This window comes from Sus scrofa, chromosome 13 (genome assembly GCF_054392235.1).
Source record: "Sus scrofa isolate SSC_HxYL_T2T_F1_AM1 chromosome 13, Sscrofa_HxYL_maternal_Yorkshire_Landrace_v2.0, whole genome shotgun sequence".
NCBI lineage: Eukaryota > Metazoa > Chordata > Mammalia > Artiodactyla > Suidae > Sus > Sus scrofa.
Window position 1 is genome coordinate 218,355,748 of NC_139395.1, and position 17,925 is coordinate 218,373,672.

The 17,925-nt window shown below is 46.6% G+C and overlaps 1 protein-coding gene across 8 annotated transcripts in view; it reads right to left on the bottom strand.

The window, feature by feature from the left end:
• Positions 1-6,676: 6,676 nt before the first annotated feature.
• Positions 6,677-17,925, bottom strand: part of LCA5L (lebercilin LCA5 like) — a 54,865-nt gene continuing 43,616 nt past the window's right edge. For all 8 annotated transcript variants that reach the window (XM_084992154.1, XM_084992151.1, XM_005670355.4 and 5 more), the window contains 4 exons: positions 11,874-11,958; positions 10,870-10,976; positions 10,584-10,701; positions 6,677-7,420 (listed from right to left, as the gene is read on the bottom strand). In XM_084992154.1, the coding sequence (XP_084848280.1) occupies positions 6,699-7,420; positions 10,584-10,701; positions 10,870-10,976; positions 11,874-11,958 (1,032 nt within the window). In that variant the 3' untranslated portion in view covers positions 6,677-6,698. The remainder of the gene's footprint in view (positions 7,421-10,583; positions 10,702-10,869; positions 10,977-11,873; positions 11,959-17,925) is intronic.

Genomic DNA, 17,925 nt, shown 5'->3' on the forward strand with positions numbered 1-17,925 from the left:
CCACGACGGGAACTCCATACCACATCTTCTTAATCCAGTCCTTTGTCAGTGGACATTTAGGTTGATTCCATGTCTTGGCTATTGTGAATAGTGCTGCACTGAATATAGGGGTGCATGTGTCTTTTTCAAAGAAAGTTTTGTCCGGATATATGCCCAAGAGTGGGATTGCTGGGTCAGATGGTAGTTCTATATATTTAGTTTTCTAAGGAACCTCTGTACTGTTTTCTGTAGTGGTTGTACCAATTTACATTCCCACCAACAGGGTAGGAGGGTTCCCTTTTCTCTGCACCCTCTCCAGCATTTATTATTTGTGGACTTGTTAATGATGGCCATTCTGACTGGTGTGAGGTGGTACCTCATAGCAGTTTTGATTTACATTTCTCTAATAATTAGTGATGTTGAGCATTTTTTCATGTGCCACTTGGCCATCTGTATACCTTCGTTGGAGAAATGTCTATTCAGTTCTTCTGCCCCTTTTTCAATTGGGTTGTTGGTTTTTTTTTTTTTTTTTTGCTGTTGAGTTGCATAAGTTGTTTGTATATTTTAGAGATTAAGCCCTTGTCAGTTGCATCATTTGAGATTATTTTCTCCCATTCCATAGGTTGTCTTTTTTTTTTTTTTTTTTTTTTTTTAACGGTTTCTTTTGCTGTTCAAAAGCTTGGGAGTTTGATTAGGTCCCACTGGTTTATTTTTGCTTTGGTTTCTGTTGCCTTGGGAGACTGACCTAAGAATACATTTGTGCAGTTGACGTCAGAGAATGTTTTGCCTGTGTTCTCTTCCAGGAGTGTGATGGGGTCTTGTCTTACGTTCAAGTTGAAGCCATTTTGAGTTTATTTTTGTGCATGGTGTGAAGGAGTTAGGGTGCCTTTCTCTTATGCGTCTTTGCTGACAGAGCCTTTTGGGATGTTGCCAGATTCACAGGTCCTTGGGTGGGTGGTTTGCCATGTGGCTCCCAGGTGGACTGTTCATTTTCTCTCTGGGTTCACTATTCTTGTTTTAGTGGGTCAGCTTTTCTGCCTGCATATTTGACATGTAAAGTGTATGCATCCCCCTTTCAGAGTCAAGAGTACTGGCTCTGGTCCTTAGGTTCAACCCAAAATGAATGTTGTGTCGCTTTTGCAGATATTTTTGTTGTTACTTGTGCTTTTGGTATCATATCTAAACATATCCATATGCTGCAAGTGTGTCCCTGAAAAGCAAAAAAAAAAAGTGAAGAGTGTGGACTTAACTGCCTTTTTCTTCATCTGATTTTGGTATCAGGGTCCTGCAAGCCTCCTAAGAATGAGTAGGAAGGGAGTTCCCGCTGCGATGCAGCAGAAGCGAATCCGACGAGGAACCATGAGGATGCAGGTTTCTATCCCTGACCTCGCTCAGGGTCAGGGTCTGGCATTGCCGTGAACTGTGGTGTAGGTCACAGACGTGGTTCAGATCTGTGTTGCTGTGGCTGTGGTGTAGGCTAGCAGCTGTAGCACTAATTTGACCCCTAGCCTGGAAATTTCCGTATGTGGCAGGTTCAGCCCTAAAGAGACAAAAAAAAAGAATGGGTAGGAGAGTGTCCCTCTCTTTTCCTATAGTCTGGACCAGATTGCTTAAGATCTAAATTTTTTTTTTTTTTTTTTTTTTTGTCTTTTGTCTTTATAGGGCCGAACCCGTGGCATATGGAGGTTCCCAGGCTAGGGGTCTAGTCAGAGCTGTAGCTGCCGGCCTACGCCAGAGCCACAGCAACACCAGATCTGAGCCGCATCTGTGACCTACATCACAGCTCACGGCAACACCGGATCCTTAACCCACTGAGCGAGGCCAGGGATCGAACCCGCGACCTCATGGTTCCTAGTCGGATTCGTTTCTGCTGTGCCACAACGGGAACTCCTAAATTATTTTTTTGCAAATATGATGAACTTGCTGGTAAAAATTGTCTAGGTTTTCTTTTATTTTTATTGGGAGGTTTTAAACCACTGATTTCAATTTATTTCGTGATTATAGTGTTTTTTCAGTTATATATCTTGAGTCAGACTAGGCATATTTGTACAGGGATTTCCCTGGTTATTCTTAACTTTCAAAGATACAGGGATCACGTTTTGTAAATACTGCACAGGTGATGGAAAGTAACAGATTTGACGTTGCTGGGTGGGGTCTTGTGTATGTGTCTCTTAGGTCAGGTTATCAGTCGTGTTACCACATCTTTATCTTTACTGCTGCTCCTGTACGTGCTGAGATGTGCATTACTGAGAAGGACACCTGAGAGCCTCCAACTGTGGTGTAAACCTGGAGTTTTGTCAGCTTTTGCTTTACGTTTTTAAGTTATTATTAGATGTTGGTGTGTTTAGAACGCATATGGCTTGCTGGTGAATTAAACTCTATTGTCTGTGTTATCTCTAGTAATAATTTTTGCCTTCAGGGTCTGGCTTTTTTTTTATACACCAACTTTCATTTGGATAGTCTTTGCCTGGCACATCATTTCTCACCCTTTAACCGTCTGTATCTCAGTGGCTTAGGTACATGTATAAAGAACACATGGCTGTATTTTATTTTATTTATTTATTTTTAAATTTTTTATTTTCTGCTTCTTTTTTCTTTCTTTTTTTTTTTTTCGGTCGTTTTGTCCTTTTAGGGCCACATCCTCGGCATATGGAGGTTCCCAGGTTAGGGGTTGAATTGGAGCTGTAGCCACTGGCCTACACCAGAGCCACAGCAACACCAGATCTGAGCCACGTCTGTGACCTACACCACAGCTCATGGCAACGCTGGATCCTGAACACGGAGTGAGGCCAGAGATCGAACCCGCAACCTCATGGTTCCTAGTCGGATTTGTTAACCACTGCACCACGACGGGAGCTCCTGATTTATTCTTTTGATTGCAGTCGCAGCATGCAGAATTTCCTGAGCCAGAGATTGAACCTGAGCCCCAGCAGTGACAAGAAGCCACAGCAGTGACAATGCTGAATCCTTAGCCAGGGAACTCCACATGGCTGTATTTTAAAAATTCAATCTATGTTGCCTTTTAATTGGAAATATAGCCCATTTACACTTATTGAAATTATTGATATCTTTAGATTTATGTCATGTTATTTTGTGCTGTTATTTTTGTTTTTATTCCTTCCAGTTTTGTTTGTTCTATTTTGTTTTCTCCTTTCTTGGTGTTTTAGGAGAACCTACAGTTCTTTCCTTCACCTGTGTCTCTCCTCTGTGTCTCCTTTACTACACAAACACAGCATTTCACTTGTGACACTGGGTTTTATTCTAAAACAAGTAGTTCTCTGGGACACCAGCTGGCAGTCCAGCAATTTAACCAAATTCTGACCCTGTCTACCCGGAGATCTGTCACATCCCACAGGTGAAGGGCCCTGCCTGTTTCTTGTCTTCCTCCGCCCCGAATTCCCCTCCTGGTGCACCCCTGGGGGCAGCTGCAGTGGCTGATGGCCACAGCACCCCTTGTTTCCTGAAATGGCAGGTGACTTTCTTGGTGCACAGTATAGTAATACTGTATGTGGGAGTCTTTGCAGATCTGACTGATACCTGTTCTTCCCGTTGGTTTGCATTCTTTCTTTCTTTTTAAAATGCCATACTCATGGCATGTGAAAGTTCCCAGGCTAGGGGTAGGATTGGAGCTGCAGCTGCCCGCCGACACCACAGCCACAGCCAGGCGGGATCTGACTCTCGTCTGTGACCTACACCACCGCTCACGGCAACGCCGGATCCTTAACCCACTGAGTGAGGCCAGGGATCGAACCCCCGTCCTCATGGATCCTCGTCGAGTTCTTAACCCGCTGCCGCAGTGGGAACCCCTCTTGTGTCTTTTTCTTACCTCTCTGGTGGAATCAGCAGTGACAGCACTGGGTGGCTAAACTCGGCTACCAGAGAACTCCACCGAGGGAATTTGTTGAGGCCTGGGTGAAAGGTAGCTTCCTCCAGGGAGGATTTGCGTTTCTGCTGCCCTGGGAGTACTGCAGCCTACATCTCTTAAAACTTGAGCTTTCGATTCTGGAGACCAGGTAACCCAGTCTCTGGCTCACAGGAGGCGGGCTGATGACGGCTGTGAACTGGAGACGGGCACTGCCCGCTGCCTCTACACGGACCAAATCATGAGCCACCACAGCTGCCGATCCTCGACACCCCTGAAAGGGGCTCAGGGGACCAGGAGGGAGGCCCTCTGTGCTCTGGAAAAACTGGCAGAACAGGTCTTCAGACAGATGCTTTCAGGAGATTTTATGAGCCCACTTCTGGCATCTCCTCGCATCTAGAGAAGCGCTAACATCCTTCCTGGTGACGTCTGCTCCTCGGGACTGGCAGTGACCTTCACGAGAGAAGCAGCAAACTTCCATAAAAATGTGTGCGTGTCTGCATGGACCTCCCCTTCCACCAGAGCCACAGACACACGGACACTCCCCGCTGCCTCCTGGGAGTGATTTTGCAGAGCTCTCCGAAAGGCCGCCTCCTGGGCTCTAGTCCTCATGTTGCCCCCAGTAAAACTTAACTCGCCGCCTCGAAGTTGTGCATGATTTTTAAGTGGATGTGGCTGTCGAGCTTCAGAGTGTAAGACAAGTTTGGTGGCTCGCTGAGGCTGGCATGCTAGTTTGTGGCAGGGACCTCCTCTTAGGTCCCTACCTGGGCTGAGTTAGTCCTCTGGGTTTTGTCCTGGAGGCTTTTTAGATGCTCAGCAAATGCTTGTTAGACAAACACTTTCAGAGCTTGCAGCTTGCTTACTTGCCTGAGGGCTCTAGTTACCAGCTGAACAACTGATTAAAAAAAACGTATTTGTGGAGTTCCTGTTGTGGCTCAGTGGTTCATGAATCTGACTAGGAACCATGAGGTTGCGGGTTCAATCCCTGGCCTTGCTCAGTGGGTTAAGGATCCGGCGTTGCCATGAGCTGTGGTGTAGGTTGCAGATGTGGGTTGCAGACACGGCTTGGATCTGGCGTTGCTGTGGCTCTGGCGTAGGCCAGTGGATATAGCTCCTATTAGACCCCTAGCCTGGGAATCTCCATGTGCTGCGGGAGTGGCCCTAGAAAAGACAAAAGAGACAAACAAATATGTATAGTTAATACAGCATTTTTAACTTTTTTACAACAGGAGTGCCAGTGTACCTGTCAGACTATAGGAAATGGATCTCTTGTTTTTTATTTTAAAACCTTTTTTCCTCATGATTATAAGCTTATGTTCATTGTAGAAAATCATAGTAAAAAAAAAAATCAAGAATAAATCTGCAAATTGGCCACAATCTCATTCCCCAGAGATAATAGCTTTTTAATTATCCTGTGACTGCCTATGCATATTTTTAAGCAATTAAGACAGCTAGAAAGTGAAGGGTTTCTATTGTAGTTAAGTAATTAACTATTACTTAGTAGTATAATAGTATTATCCTATTTAAAAGAAGTACTTTTAAATAGCCCTGATACAGTGTCATCGTTTGTACTTTTGCGGTGGGTAGGCATAAGAAAAGATCCCTTGAGAAACCCTCCATCTGCTATAAAGTGGGAGTAGGCATTGTAATCTCATAACCTTATGCTGTGCATTTCTAAGAGTCTTCTTTTCGTTAACTCTCCAGGATTTAGAGTGAGGCAGTTGTGTCATTTCACGTGCATTTGTGTAGCTGCCCCTGAAGCCTCTGAGGATTCTCACTCCGCTCCCGCCCCCCTTTCTTTCCTTCCTTCTCTTATTTTGACCACTAGGCTTTTCACAAAGAGCAAAGCTTTAGTATTTATCTTTGGATTTAAATACAATTCTTTTCCCACATAACTTTCACTCCCTTTTGAAAGTTTATTGTACTGGTCTCAGTTTTCAAGGGTGTTGATATTGATGAGATCAAATGCATGTTTTATGGCAAGACTTTAAACATAAAATTTTTCTCTTGCCAGTTTCTCCCTCCCCCTCAGTGTGAGTTGTGCACCAACCAGATGCCCTCAGGAGATAACATTCCTTCTTAGCCTCATAAGGGGTCGTGATGACCCATGACCCACTGCTCGCTTTGTACACGTAGACCTGGATTACGTAAACTCAATAGTACATCATTTGATGTATAGCTCTTTGCCTCAAAAACATATATAACTGCACTTTTGGAGTTCCTCTCCTGGCTCAGCAGTAACAAGGATGCTGCTTCGATCAGTGGGTTAAGGATCCGGTGTTGCTGTGAGCTGTGGTGTGGGTCACAGACGCGGCTCGGATCCTGCATTGCTGTGGCTCTGGCGTAGGCCGGCGGCTACAGCTCTCATTGGACCCCTAGCCTGGGAACCTCCATATGCCGTGAGTGCCACCCTAGAAAAGACAGAAAAAAATAAATAAATAAAATAGAGACTTCTTGTAGTGTTCCCTTTCAGAGCTGCTTCCATGTTTTTACGTTACCATGTAATTTGATTCTGATAAGGTTCTTAACGTATAGAGAAGTGCATGTCTTGGGTTGAGTACTTTAACTTAATAGCTATGGAATCCCATAGAATATTGAAGTTGTATAATCTTCCAAATTATAATGGACATATTTCAGTTGGAGGGAAAAAAAAAGATGTAGTTTTGTATTTGAAATGTCATTGACTAATAATATACAATGGAATTTAAAATTAGATTAGCAATAAAACAAAACCTTAATTATCCAGGTCATTTAAGTACTGAAAACACACACTCAACTCACTCACTCACATTTAAACAAGATTAAGGGACATAAAGGCAGAATATCAGACCAGAATGGATTAGGATATTGATTATATTTAAATAATTATTTTCCTCTTTCCTTCTGTAGGTGAAGATGACTTAATAGAATTTACCACAGTAACTTTAGAATCTCCAAAAGCATTGCTGGCGGAGACCTGACTAGGGGCTAGATGATGGGTCTTCTTACTCTGCAAAGTCTCCTCAGACCCTTTCATAGCAGCAGTACTTGTTCGGCTATTTTTAAAGACATAGCCTGATCCAAAGAGTTCTGCCATTAGATTGCTTTTCTTCTCTGTGAAAGTTGTGTCTGTTGCTTTTCTGGAAGATTTACCAAAAGAGGGTTCATAGGCTGTAGCAGGATGCTCCAGCCTCAGCTCTTCTGTGTGAGTACAGTGCTTGCTTGTGCTGTGAGTGTACCTCGTGGTGCCTGCATTGGCTGGCCCACCAGATGCAGGAAGCCCGTGATGCAAGTTTTCAGTTGCTTTCGTGAATGAATAATGCTTTCTTTGTCTGAAGGGTATTTTGATACTTGGAGGAGCATTTTTATCTGGCGTTTCGTCCATGTCACTTATTTCTGGACTTTTAAACTTTTCTTTTACTGTATCATCTTCCTGACCACCTTCCCCTTCAGGATGGACTACTTGAATTCTTTCTGGTGGTAGTTCCCGTTCTTCTTTCATTAAAATGATCTTCTCTGGGTCTTCTGTTCTCTCTCTCTGTCGTCCAGTATTCTCCAGAGGTGGCTGTATTTCTACATGTCCCTCTTCCTTGGATAAATCTATAGAAAAATCGTCAGCTTAGTGATCTTTAAAAGTAAGGGATTTCTATTTGAAGATGGCATGTTGAGCACACTTTTTTTGTGTGTGTGTCTTTTGCCTTTTCTAGGGCCGCTCCCGCGGCATATGGAGGTTCCCAGGCTAGGGGTCGAATCAGAGCTACAGCTGCCAGCCTACATCACAGCCACAGCAACGCAGGATCTGAGCCACGTCTACAACCTACACCATGGCTCACAGCAATGCCGGATCCTTAACCCACTGAGCAAGGCCAGGGATTGAACCCTCAACCTCATGGTTCCTAGTCAAATTTGTTAACTACTGCACCACGACAGGAACTCCTTGAGCACACTTCTTGACACCTCCTAACAAGCACATTAAAATGACAAAAAGGGAGTTCCCATCATGGTGCAGCGGAAACAAATCCAACTAGGAACCATAAGGTTACGGGTTCGATCCCTGGCCTCACTCAGTGGGTTGAGGATCTGGTGTTGCCGTGAGCTGTGATGTAGGTTGCAGACATGACTTGGATCTGGTGTTGCTGTGGCTGTGGTGTAGGCTGGCAGCTACAGCTCTGATGAGATCCCTAGCCTGGGAACCTCCATATGCCAAGAGTGTGGCCCTAAAAGGACAAAAGACCAAAAAAAATGACAGGAAAGAAAGTAAATCCATTCAACCTCCAGAATATAGGGAAGGATGCTAGTAAGCTTGAAGCGTCATACTTTCCTAGAACATACTGAATAAATGAGAATCATGAAACCAAAAGAAAAATAATAAAATTTGCCACCGTGTCATTAATAGATGTAGTTAGATGTAATGCCAGTTAAAGCAATGAGAATATTTTTCACCCATCCAACTGGCAAATAATTACCAGAGTTGGAGAAACTGGAACTTTTGTTCCCCATTGGTGGATGTGTAAAATTAGCACACTTTTTTTTTTTTTTTTTTTTTTTTTTGGTCTTTTTAAGGCTGTGTCTTCGGCATATGGAAGCTCCCAGGCTAGGGGTCGAATCAGAGCCACAGCTGCCGGCCTACAGCACAGCCACCACAATGCAGGATCCATGCTGCGTCTGCGACCTACACCACAGTTCATGGCAACACCGGATCCTTAAGCCACTGAGGTGAGCCCAGGGGTTGAAACCGCATCCTCGTGGCTACTAGTCGGGTTCTTAACCCGCTGAGCCACGGTGGACCTCCCAGCACACCTTATTTTGAAGGGCAATTCAGTTGTATCTGTCAGAATTTTAAGTGAACCTGCTCTTATATACAACTTCATTTCTCAAACCAGACCCTACAAAAACACACAAAGATGCCTCTAAGGATGTTTACTGTGCCCTGTTTTGGTCAGAGCGAGACATCCTGGATGTCTGTCGAAGGAGTGCTGGTTAAAAATGACATAGAACCCGGCAGTCTCTGGAATCTAGGCAGTTACTGTGAAGAATGAGGTGGGTAAGCGAACTGGCGGCAAGAGAGACAGCAGAACACTGGTCAGCGGGGAAGCCGTCGAAGATGCCCTTCCCGCTCCCTCCCAGGCCCGCAGGAAGCCCGGCGCAGCCCTGGCCGCAGAGGACAGGCCTGTCGCAGGTACAGACCCTCGCAGGACCTCTGAACCCGCTCAGCAAGGCTGTCATTTGCAAATCTGGGGGCCCGTCCCAGGGAGGGAGTGGACAACGTTGGGTGTACGGAGTTGGAAAATGATCTCAGCGTGAATACATCCTGAAATAAAATTATTCACTTACACTCCAGAAAAAGGAAAAATGCATACTAGCAAGGAGAAGACGTTTTGAGAATTAGTGGTGAGCCCAGAAGCCAGCAAAATGTAGAATTCTAAAGACTGTCAGCACGAGGCCCTGTGGTACCTGATGCGAATGTGAGCATTTGCTAACGTGGGCGGGAGGGCTTATTCCCCCCCCACCCCCCCAGCTGCTGCCTGGCCTCCTTTTCTGGGCTCCCATCACCCTCAGAGAAAAAGGTTGGGTCCTTATTGCGGCCGCAGAGCCCCCACCCCCCAACATCCCACCTCCTCCAAGCTGGGGCCTCTGTTCCCTGCCTGGAGTGTTCTTTGAGGGGGGGGGTCCCCTCAGATCACTTCTTCCCTCCTTGCAAGTCCTACTGAGGCGCATGGATGCAGCCTAATCTCAGCCCCCCGCCCCCATCTCTGCATCTTCTTTCTTTCTTTTTTTTTTTTTTTTTTTTTTTTTTTTTTTTTTTTTTAATTTTTCGTCCTCAGTGGCCTATGGAAGTTCCTGGGCTCCCTGGAATGAATCCAGCAGGTGCGACCTACGCCACAGCTACACCCACTGCACCGAGCAGAGGATCAAACCAGCACCTCCACAGACAAGCTGGATCCTTAACCCCCTGCGCTGCAGCGGGAACTCCCCACCTGGATCTCCTGTACAGTGCTCCTGCTCCCTCACCCCATGACACACCCTGCAGATCCTCTGAGAGGGGGACATGCACATGGGTGGCAAGGCATTTCATCTTCACTGTTACTCCTCAGTGCCTGGAACAGCACCTGACACAGCCTGGAAGAGCACCAGACACAGCCTATGGACTAAAATATAGGTGAAAAATGTAAATAGACCAGTGACCAGAGAAAGAGCTGCCCCAGACAGGGTGGACTTCCGGCTGGGTTCTGCCTGACCTCGGGGTTATTTCAACCTTATTCTAAGGTGCTTGGCCCCACAGCGAAGGTGTGGCCCCTCAGGGCCTGTCCTGAAGTCCTCTCCCTGCTGCCTGTGGCCGGGGGGTGGGGGGGGACCTGGGGAAGTGTCTCGACTGCTCTTGCCGGGAGCCCTGGGCAGTGCCACCCTTTGCTCAGATGGGGTTGGGTTTGCCACTCGGGTTTTCCAACTGAACGTGTGGTCGAAAGGCACACAGGACGCGGAGCTGTGCGGAAAAGCAACGGGACAGCAGCCTACAGCTGAAGATGGCAGAGGCTTCTGGTGGGCGACGGGCGAGGCTTAGGGGTGTCAAGGGCCCACAGGGTGACCTGGGGACCCCCACCGATGTTCGGCTTCTCACCTAGTAGTGGCTGCACAGCTCTTCATTTTATGACAGTTATTTAAATCGTCCGGATCTGGTTGAAGTCCACTTTGTGTACAAACACACCCACACGCGCGCGGTCATTCACAACTTTAAAGGAGCCTTGACAATTGTTAAAATTACCTGCATATTTTTGCTTGGAATCCTCTTGGTTTGGAAGTTTACTGATACCTTGAGGAATTGCCTGGATCATTTCCACTGACCTTTCTTGATGACCAACGCTGCCTGCTGTCTTTTTACCCTGTAATTTAGAAAAACCGCAAAACCACATTTGGGGGGTTACGGATAATTTTAGACTGTGTCTTCTGTTCAGTGAATACCAACACTTTGTGTATAGAACAAGTGACGCTAGCCTGTGTTTGTAAAGGTAGGTTTAATGAGACACTGCACGAATTCAAATTGGCCGTACCTTAGTCATCCAAGACGGAACATCTTCCGATTTTTGGCTTCCCTGGTGTCTCACACTTGGGAATGAAAAACTCTTCCTGTCTGCTTGGACCGACTTTGTTGAAGAAACTGCAGAACAGGTACATTATGTGGAAGACACATATTTTACATGTGGAAGCAATACTGATTTTAAAGGTAACAACTGAAGTTCGTAACATAATAATTAAGTATCCTAGATATACTCTGAAGATCCTCCGCAAATGTATTACATAGGCCGGTCTCACTTTTTCCCCTACCGTTTCGTCTGATTTGGTTATGGGTCTCACAGTGGTAAAGTACCAGGCAGCAGGCATTAGGTGAGGCTGGTGTTGCTCTGGGGGACACAGCTGTCCCTGCTTGCAGAAGGGGTTCAAAACCATAGACACGCAACTGCGAGGGGTGAGCTGCGGGCATCTCCTGGGGCAGAGCTCTTGGTTGTCAAAGGTGGGATTGCCCTTGCCCAAGTGCAGGGCCGCCAAACCTAGTGGTCACTTTCCTTGAAGTGTTAGCCCATTTAAGTGACCCCAAGTTTGGTTTCATCATCTCTGCTGGCTGTTCTTCTGGCTTATAAACCAGAAGCAAACAATGGAAGGCCAGGCAACCTGAGGATGTTGTCCTGACAGGTAAACATGTAGTCACCTCTTAAGAGGTGAGTGTTCTGAGCAGTCTTTTAGGGCCACACCCTCAGCATATGGAAGTTCCCAGGCTAGGAGTCTAATTGGAGCTGCAGCCACCAGCCTACGCCACAGCCGCAGCAACGTGGGATCCGAGCCGCATCTATAAACTACACCACAGCTCACAGCAACGCTGGATCCTTAACCTACTGAGCGAGGCCAGGGATTGAACCCACAACCTCATGGTTCCTAGTCGGATTCGTTTCCCCTGCGCCAGGATGGGAACTCCTGCAGTCAGGTTCTTAACCCACTGCACCATGGCAGGAACCCCCCACAATAGATTTTGAGCAAAAATAATGAAAACCTACCATACCTTTTGGATAATCTTCTTTGTCATGTAAGTTTTTAAATATCCGATTAGTATAGATGTTTTTAATGTCAAGCTCTCGATCCTTCTCCTAAAGAGAACCACAATACCAATGTTTTTATAAATGTTTGCTCTTATCAACCTCGATTCCTGGTAAAACTCAATTGAAAGTGAGCTCAGTGTCCTTTGAATGAAATCTGTAGTTTCTGGCAGAAGCAGAAACGGGCCACATCATGCTATAGCCTTCCTGACATCAAAAGGAAGTAGCTTCTTCACAGCGGCTAATCATTGTGATGCACACAATATTTTTGAAGAGTTTGCAAGCCAGCTTCTTTTGCGGCGTCTTTTTCTGGCTGCTGGGCCTGTGCCGTGAGGTTCATTGTTCTGCACGGTCTAATTACAGTGGCTGCTGGCCTTGTTGTGACTTTGCATCGAGAAGAATTTAACAAGGCCGTCCTCAGCCGTGCCACCCGGATTCCAGGAGCGCAGTAGCTGATGCGAGTGGCGACCACAGGGTTAGACAGTGAGACAGAATGTTCATCTCCCCCAGAAAGTTCCGTTTGCACGGAAAGTGCAGGGGGAGAGCAGAGCCCAAAACAAAGACCTCATTCTTTGGCTTTACGTCTCAACACTGACTTTTTAAAGTCTTGGCAAAAACAAAAAATTTGAAATCTTGGTTAGTTGAGAAAAAAGTTTTTTTTAAAAATTTTTTGCTTTTAGTATAATTGATGTATATAGTATTCTGTGTTACAGGTGTACACTAGAGTGATTCATGAGTTCTAAAGGTAATACTTCATATTCAGTGACAAAATACTGTTGTAAAATGTAGCTTATTCTACATATAATAGCTCATACCTCTGTCCCCTCTCCCTCTCCTGCCCCTCCCCCCCCTCCTCTCCCCACTGGGAAGCACTGGATTGTTCGCTGTATCTGTGAGTCTGCTTCCTTTTTGTTACATTCACTAGTTTGTTGTATTTAAAAAATTTATTTATTTATGGCTATGTCCTTGGCAGCCAAAAATTCCCAAGCCAGGGGTTGAACTCATGCCACAGCAGTAACCCGAGCCACAGAAGTGACAATGCCAGGTCCTTACCCTGCTAAGCTGCCAGGGAACTCCCTATATATTTTGGATTCCACATATGAGGGCTATCATACATATCTTTCTCTGTCTGACTTAGTTCCCTTAGCATAACGCCCTCCAGGTCCACCCTTGTTGCTGCCGATGGCAAAATCTCATTCTGAGAACTTTTTTTTTTGTCTTTTGAGGGCTGCACCCGAGGCATATGGAGGTTCCCAGGCTAGGAGTCCAATTGGAGCTACAGCTGCCAGCCTCCACCCCAGCCACAGCAACTGGGGATCCAAGCCACATCTGTGACTTACACCACAGCTCACGGCGACGCCGGATCCTTAACCCACTGGGTGTGGTGAAGGATCAAACCCGCAACCTCATGGTTCCTAGTCGAATTCGTTAACCACTGAGCCACGACACGGGAACGCCAGTATATTCTGGATGTTATGTTTAAGAAGAATATTGTGTAGGAGTTCCCGTTCTGGCTCAATGGTAATGAACTTGGCTAGTACCTGTGAGGACGTGGGTTTGATCCCTGGCCTCACTCAGCGGGTTAAGGATCCCTCCCACATTGCTGTGAGCTGTGGCGTGGGTCGCAGATGGGGCTGGGATCCAGCGTTCCTGTGGCTGTGGTGTAGGCCTCAACTGCAGCTCCGATTTGACTCCTAGCCTGGGAACTTCCATATGCTGCGGATGAAGCCCTAAAAAGGAAAAAAAAGAAGAAGAAGAAGAATATTGTGGAGAACATTTTAGAAAGATTTTTTCACCCACACTGGTTAGGACAAGAAAGATTTTGATGTTTAGAGGGGTAGGTTTTGATGGTCTGGACAACTCAGTTATATCTTTTGATTTGGTTTAAATAAACCTCAGAGAGGCAGTATGGACTTGAGCTCCGGGGAGCAGGAAGGAGGCAGATCAGGACGTCCTGACTGAGAGGGGGCTGGTGGGGGGCTGACTGGGGTCAAAAGGATGTCAGGTGGAGAACAGTCCTCCTCCAGGCCTGGGCCAAAGGTTCAGGTCTGGGTATGCACCACAGAGCTGGACCGCAAATCGAAGACGGCAGGTTCAGGACACAATCCAGGACACGTGCGTGATTGAATTCAAGCATATAACCAAGAGAGACAACGAGAAGGAAAACCTACAGCTAGGAAAGCTCCTGGAACGCTTGTGGAGCACTTGGAACGGACTATTCGCAAGCTCCCTGGTGTCAAGTCAGAGTTAAGTGGGAAGGAGGGTCATGGTGGAACCGTACTAAGGTCAGGATAGATGGCTTCCAGAAACTAGATAGGAAAAAATGCCTTAATGGACACCCTCCCTTTGGTAGGGGTAGGCTGGGGTTGCAGGACCCCATCTGGGGCCGTGCAAGGTTGACAGTCATCTCCTTAGCTGGCCCCTGCAGGAGAAATGCAGGGGGGCCTAGACTTGGTGTTGGGTGACTTTGAAAATGAGTTTGAAGGTACAGAAGAAATAGAGATTTGGACGTTGGGGACCAGACCCTTCCCAGCTCAAATAGTACTGATTTACGGTAATGTAATAGAATAGTTTTTCCTAAAATTGCTAGAGCACTATTTCTGGTCCCATACGCTCTTGGGACTCCCCATCAAGAGGTGGAGTCTACTGCTGCTCCTCTTGACAAAGGGAGTGAGGCGGAAGTGACCAGTTCTCCCTCTGTCTCTGTCTTTGTCTCTCTCTCTCTCTCCCTCGGCTCTTCTCCTTGGAACCCAGCCGTCATGTTGTGAGGAAGCCCACACCACATGCAGTGGCTGCACGCAAGGTGGCTCCAGCCAACACGACAGCTAGGATTTTGGCTGTCAGTTGGCACCAACTACAGACATAGAGGTGAGACTTCAGATACTTCCAGCCCCCAGACTTTGAACCACCTCAGCTGAGCAAGCCCTTCCCAAACTGTCGATTCCAGGCAAGAACTAAAGTCCTTTTTCAAGCCACTAAGTTGTGAAGTAATGTGTTATGCAGTCTTAGTAACTGGAACAGTCAAGATTTTAAAATATCCTTAAAGTTTCTACTCTTTGCCTTGGGTCAGTGCTGGGGGTGACCACGAAGCATAAAAGGCAATCTCATTTTTCCAGATCAAACAGTGGTGGGAGGCAGGACTCTGTCCTGAATGCAAGAAGAAACTACAGGTGACAGGCAGTGGGCTCAGTGACTGAGTTCTGGGAAATGACCACAAAACAATGGGTCGCTGAAAATAGCATACTCTCTGTGTGTCTATTTTTCTATCATGGATTTTTTATCTTTTTTTTTTTTTTTCTGGCTCTTTGTTTTTGGGAGATTTCCTCACTATTCCTGGATTTTCTTTATCTTCTAGCTCTTCTATTGCATCTTGCATGTTGACAATCACCATTTAATTTTCAATTATTGTTTTCTAACTCTCCCCCCCGCCCATTTCCACAACATTCTTATTATCTGGATGCAGTATCTTCTCTCCTGGAATATAAACTAAACCTGTAGGGTTAGCAGTCTTGCCTGTAATTTTTGTGCTTTTTTCACGCTGCTGGTTCTCAGATTTGGTTGCTTGAACATACTTTAGAATGAGGGGCTGGATTACTTTATTGACCCGCTGATTTGTGCGCAAATTCATTTCTTTGGTAGCTTCTGTCCTGAAAGGGAAGGCAGGCCGGCTCTAGGCAAACTGGGATTTGCTGACTGGCCGGCTTCGCTCTGAGGTGAGTCTCCCAAATCCAGAATTTACTCCTTAAAGGGCTTTACCCTGGGATACCAGCGGGTACACCTGTTGCCCCATTTCTTCGCAAGCAAGTCAGCGACGTCTTGGAGGAGGAACCACAGACGGTTTGCCAGGCGGACGGGCTGGCTTCGCTGATGAGACGCGTTCCTTGGGGGCGGGGCGGGCAGGTGAGCCCAATCCCGGTGCTTCTCACTTCCGTCCCTGCGGACCCACCAGTCCCGGTGCTTCTCACTTCCGTCTCTGCGGACCCACAAGTCCCGGTGCTTTTCACTTCCGTCTCTGCGGACCCACCAATCCCTGTGCTTCTCACGTCCGTCCCTGCGGACCCACCAATCCCTGTGCTTCTCACTTCCGCCCTCCACACCTTCCGCCTTCCGGACGAACACCTCTCCCAGCACCTCTGGCTGAGTCCTCGGGGACGCGCTTGCACCTGCTTGGTCTTCAGTAAACGGACCTCAGTCTCTACCGTTTGCGGCTGACTCGCCTCCAGCTCTCTTTGCTGTTGTGTGTCTATTTTCTTTCGAGGTCCTTTACCGATGACTTCCTGGGGGGTTCCCAAGGGAGGGAAGTTAGACACCGTCTGCCATTGCCTGCAGTGAGTCCAGAGTACAGTGTCTTTCTCCGCCCAGACCAGAATCCCTATTCATCCGCTGGTGGATGTGGTTTAAGGTGCCCGCATCTCACAGCTGCAGTAAATCTGCTGACGTCTGGTGCCAGCCCCGGGGGCTCTGACTTCCTGGGTGTGGGCGTGGCCGGGGCAAGGGCGTTTTCAGAGCTCCCTTCGCAGGAGGAGTGCGCTGCCAAGAAGACGAGGATCGCTGCTTCAGTCAGCCGTGAGGATGGCTGTCCCCAGGCTCTGCTCCTGCTGGTCACCCGCCCCCGGGTCTCAGCAGGGGATTTCCCTCCCCATTCCTTTCACATCCGTGGAATTTTTTCCTGTGCTGTGATTTAGATTGTGACTCTGTCTAGTTACTCCATCCATCCAAGAAAACTTTAAACCTTTTATCTTCCAGAGATTCTTTGGCAGTTCTGGTACAATTATAGTATCTTTGGGGGGAAGGGGGTAGAGGATTATTTAAAAAATATATTTTCTGTCATTTCCATAGGGTTTTGGCAGGAAAGGATGAAAAATATATTTAGCTCATCTTCTTGAGTTATTGCAACTTTTTAAAATGCGTAAAATATGTAGTTTTTATTTTTTACTTTGAAAAACTTTTATTATAAAAACGTTAAAGTAAGTTCCATTGTGGCTCAGTGGTAAGGAGCCCAACTAGTATCCATGAGGATGCAGGTTCCATCCCTGGCCTCGCTCAGCGGATTAAGGATCCTGCACAGGCAGCTGTAGCTCCCATTCACCCCCAGCCTGGGCAAGTACTTCCATATGCTGCAAAGGCGGCCCTAAAAAGCAAAACCCAAAACATTAAAAATACATAGAAGTAGGAGTTCCCACTATGGTGCAGCAGAAACGAATCCGACTAGGAGCCATGAGGTTGTGGGTTCGATCCCTGGCCTTGCTCTGTGGGTTAAGGATCCGGCATTGCGGTGAGCTGTGTGTAGGTCGCAGAAGCGCCTCGGATCTGGCGTTGCTGTGGCTGTGGCACAGGCCGGTGGCTACAGCTCCAATTCGACCCCTAGCCTGGGAACCTCCATATGCCTCAGGTGTGGCCCTAAAAAAAAGAAAAAAAAAATGCAGGGAAGTAGAGGGAATAGTACAGAGAAGGCCCATGAATTAATGAACTTGCTTCACTAATGAACAACTGATGCTCTGTATGCTTCCCTCCGTACACCCTACCCCCATCTGGACCCACTCCCCGGCCATGGAATATTTCAAGGCAAACCCTAGATGTTATATAATTTAATTATAGTAAATATTTCAGTATGTATAAGACAAGGGCATCTCTTATTTTGTTTTTGTTTTTTTTTTGGCTGCACCCATGGCATGTGGAAGTTTCTGGGGCAGGGAATGAACCTGTGCCACAGCAGCCACCTGAGCCACTGCAGTGACAACGCTGGACACTTAACCTGCTGACTTGCTGTGCCACGAGAGGAACTCCAGGGCATCCCTTTTAAAACCTCACCACAGTGTCAACATTCCATTTACCAAATAAAGAAATAAATAATCCCTTGACATGATTAAATATCCATTTTTTTTTCACATTTCCCCAACTGTCCTACGATTTTAAAAAATTTATTTGAATCAGGATTCAAACCAGGTTCAAAGCATTGAGACTGATTAATATGCCTCTTAGTCTTTTTTTTTTTTTTTGGCTTTTTAGAGCTGCGCC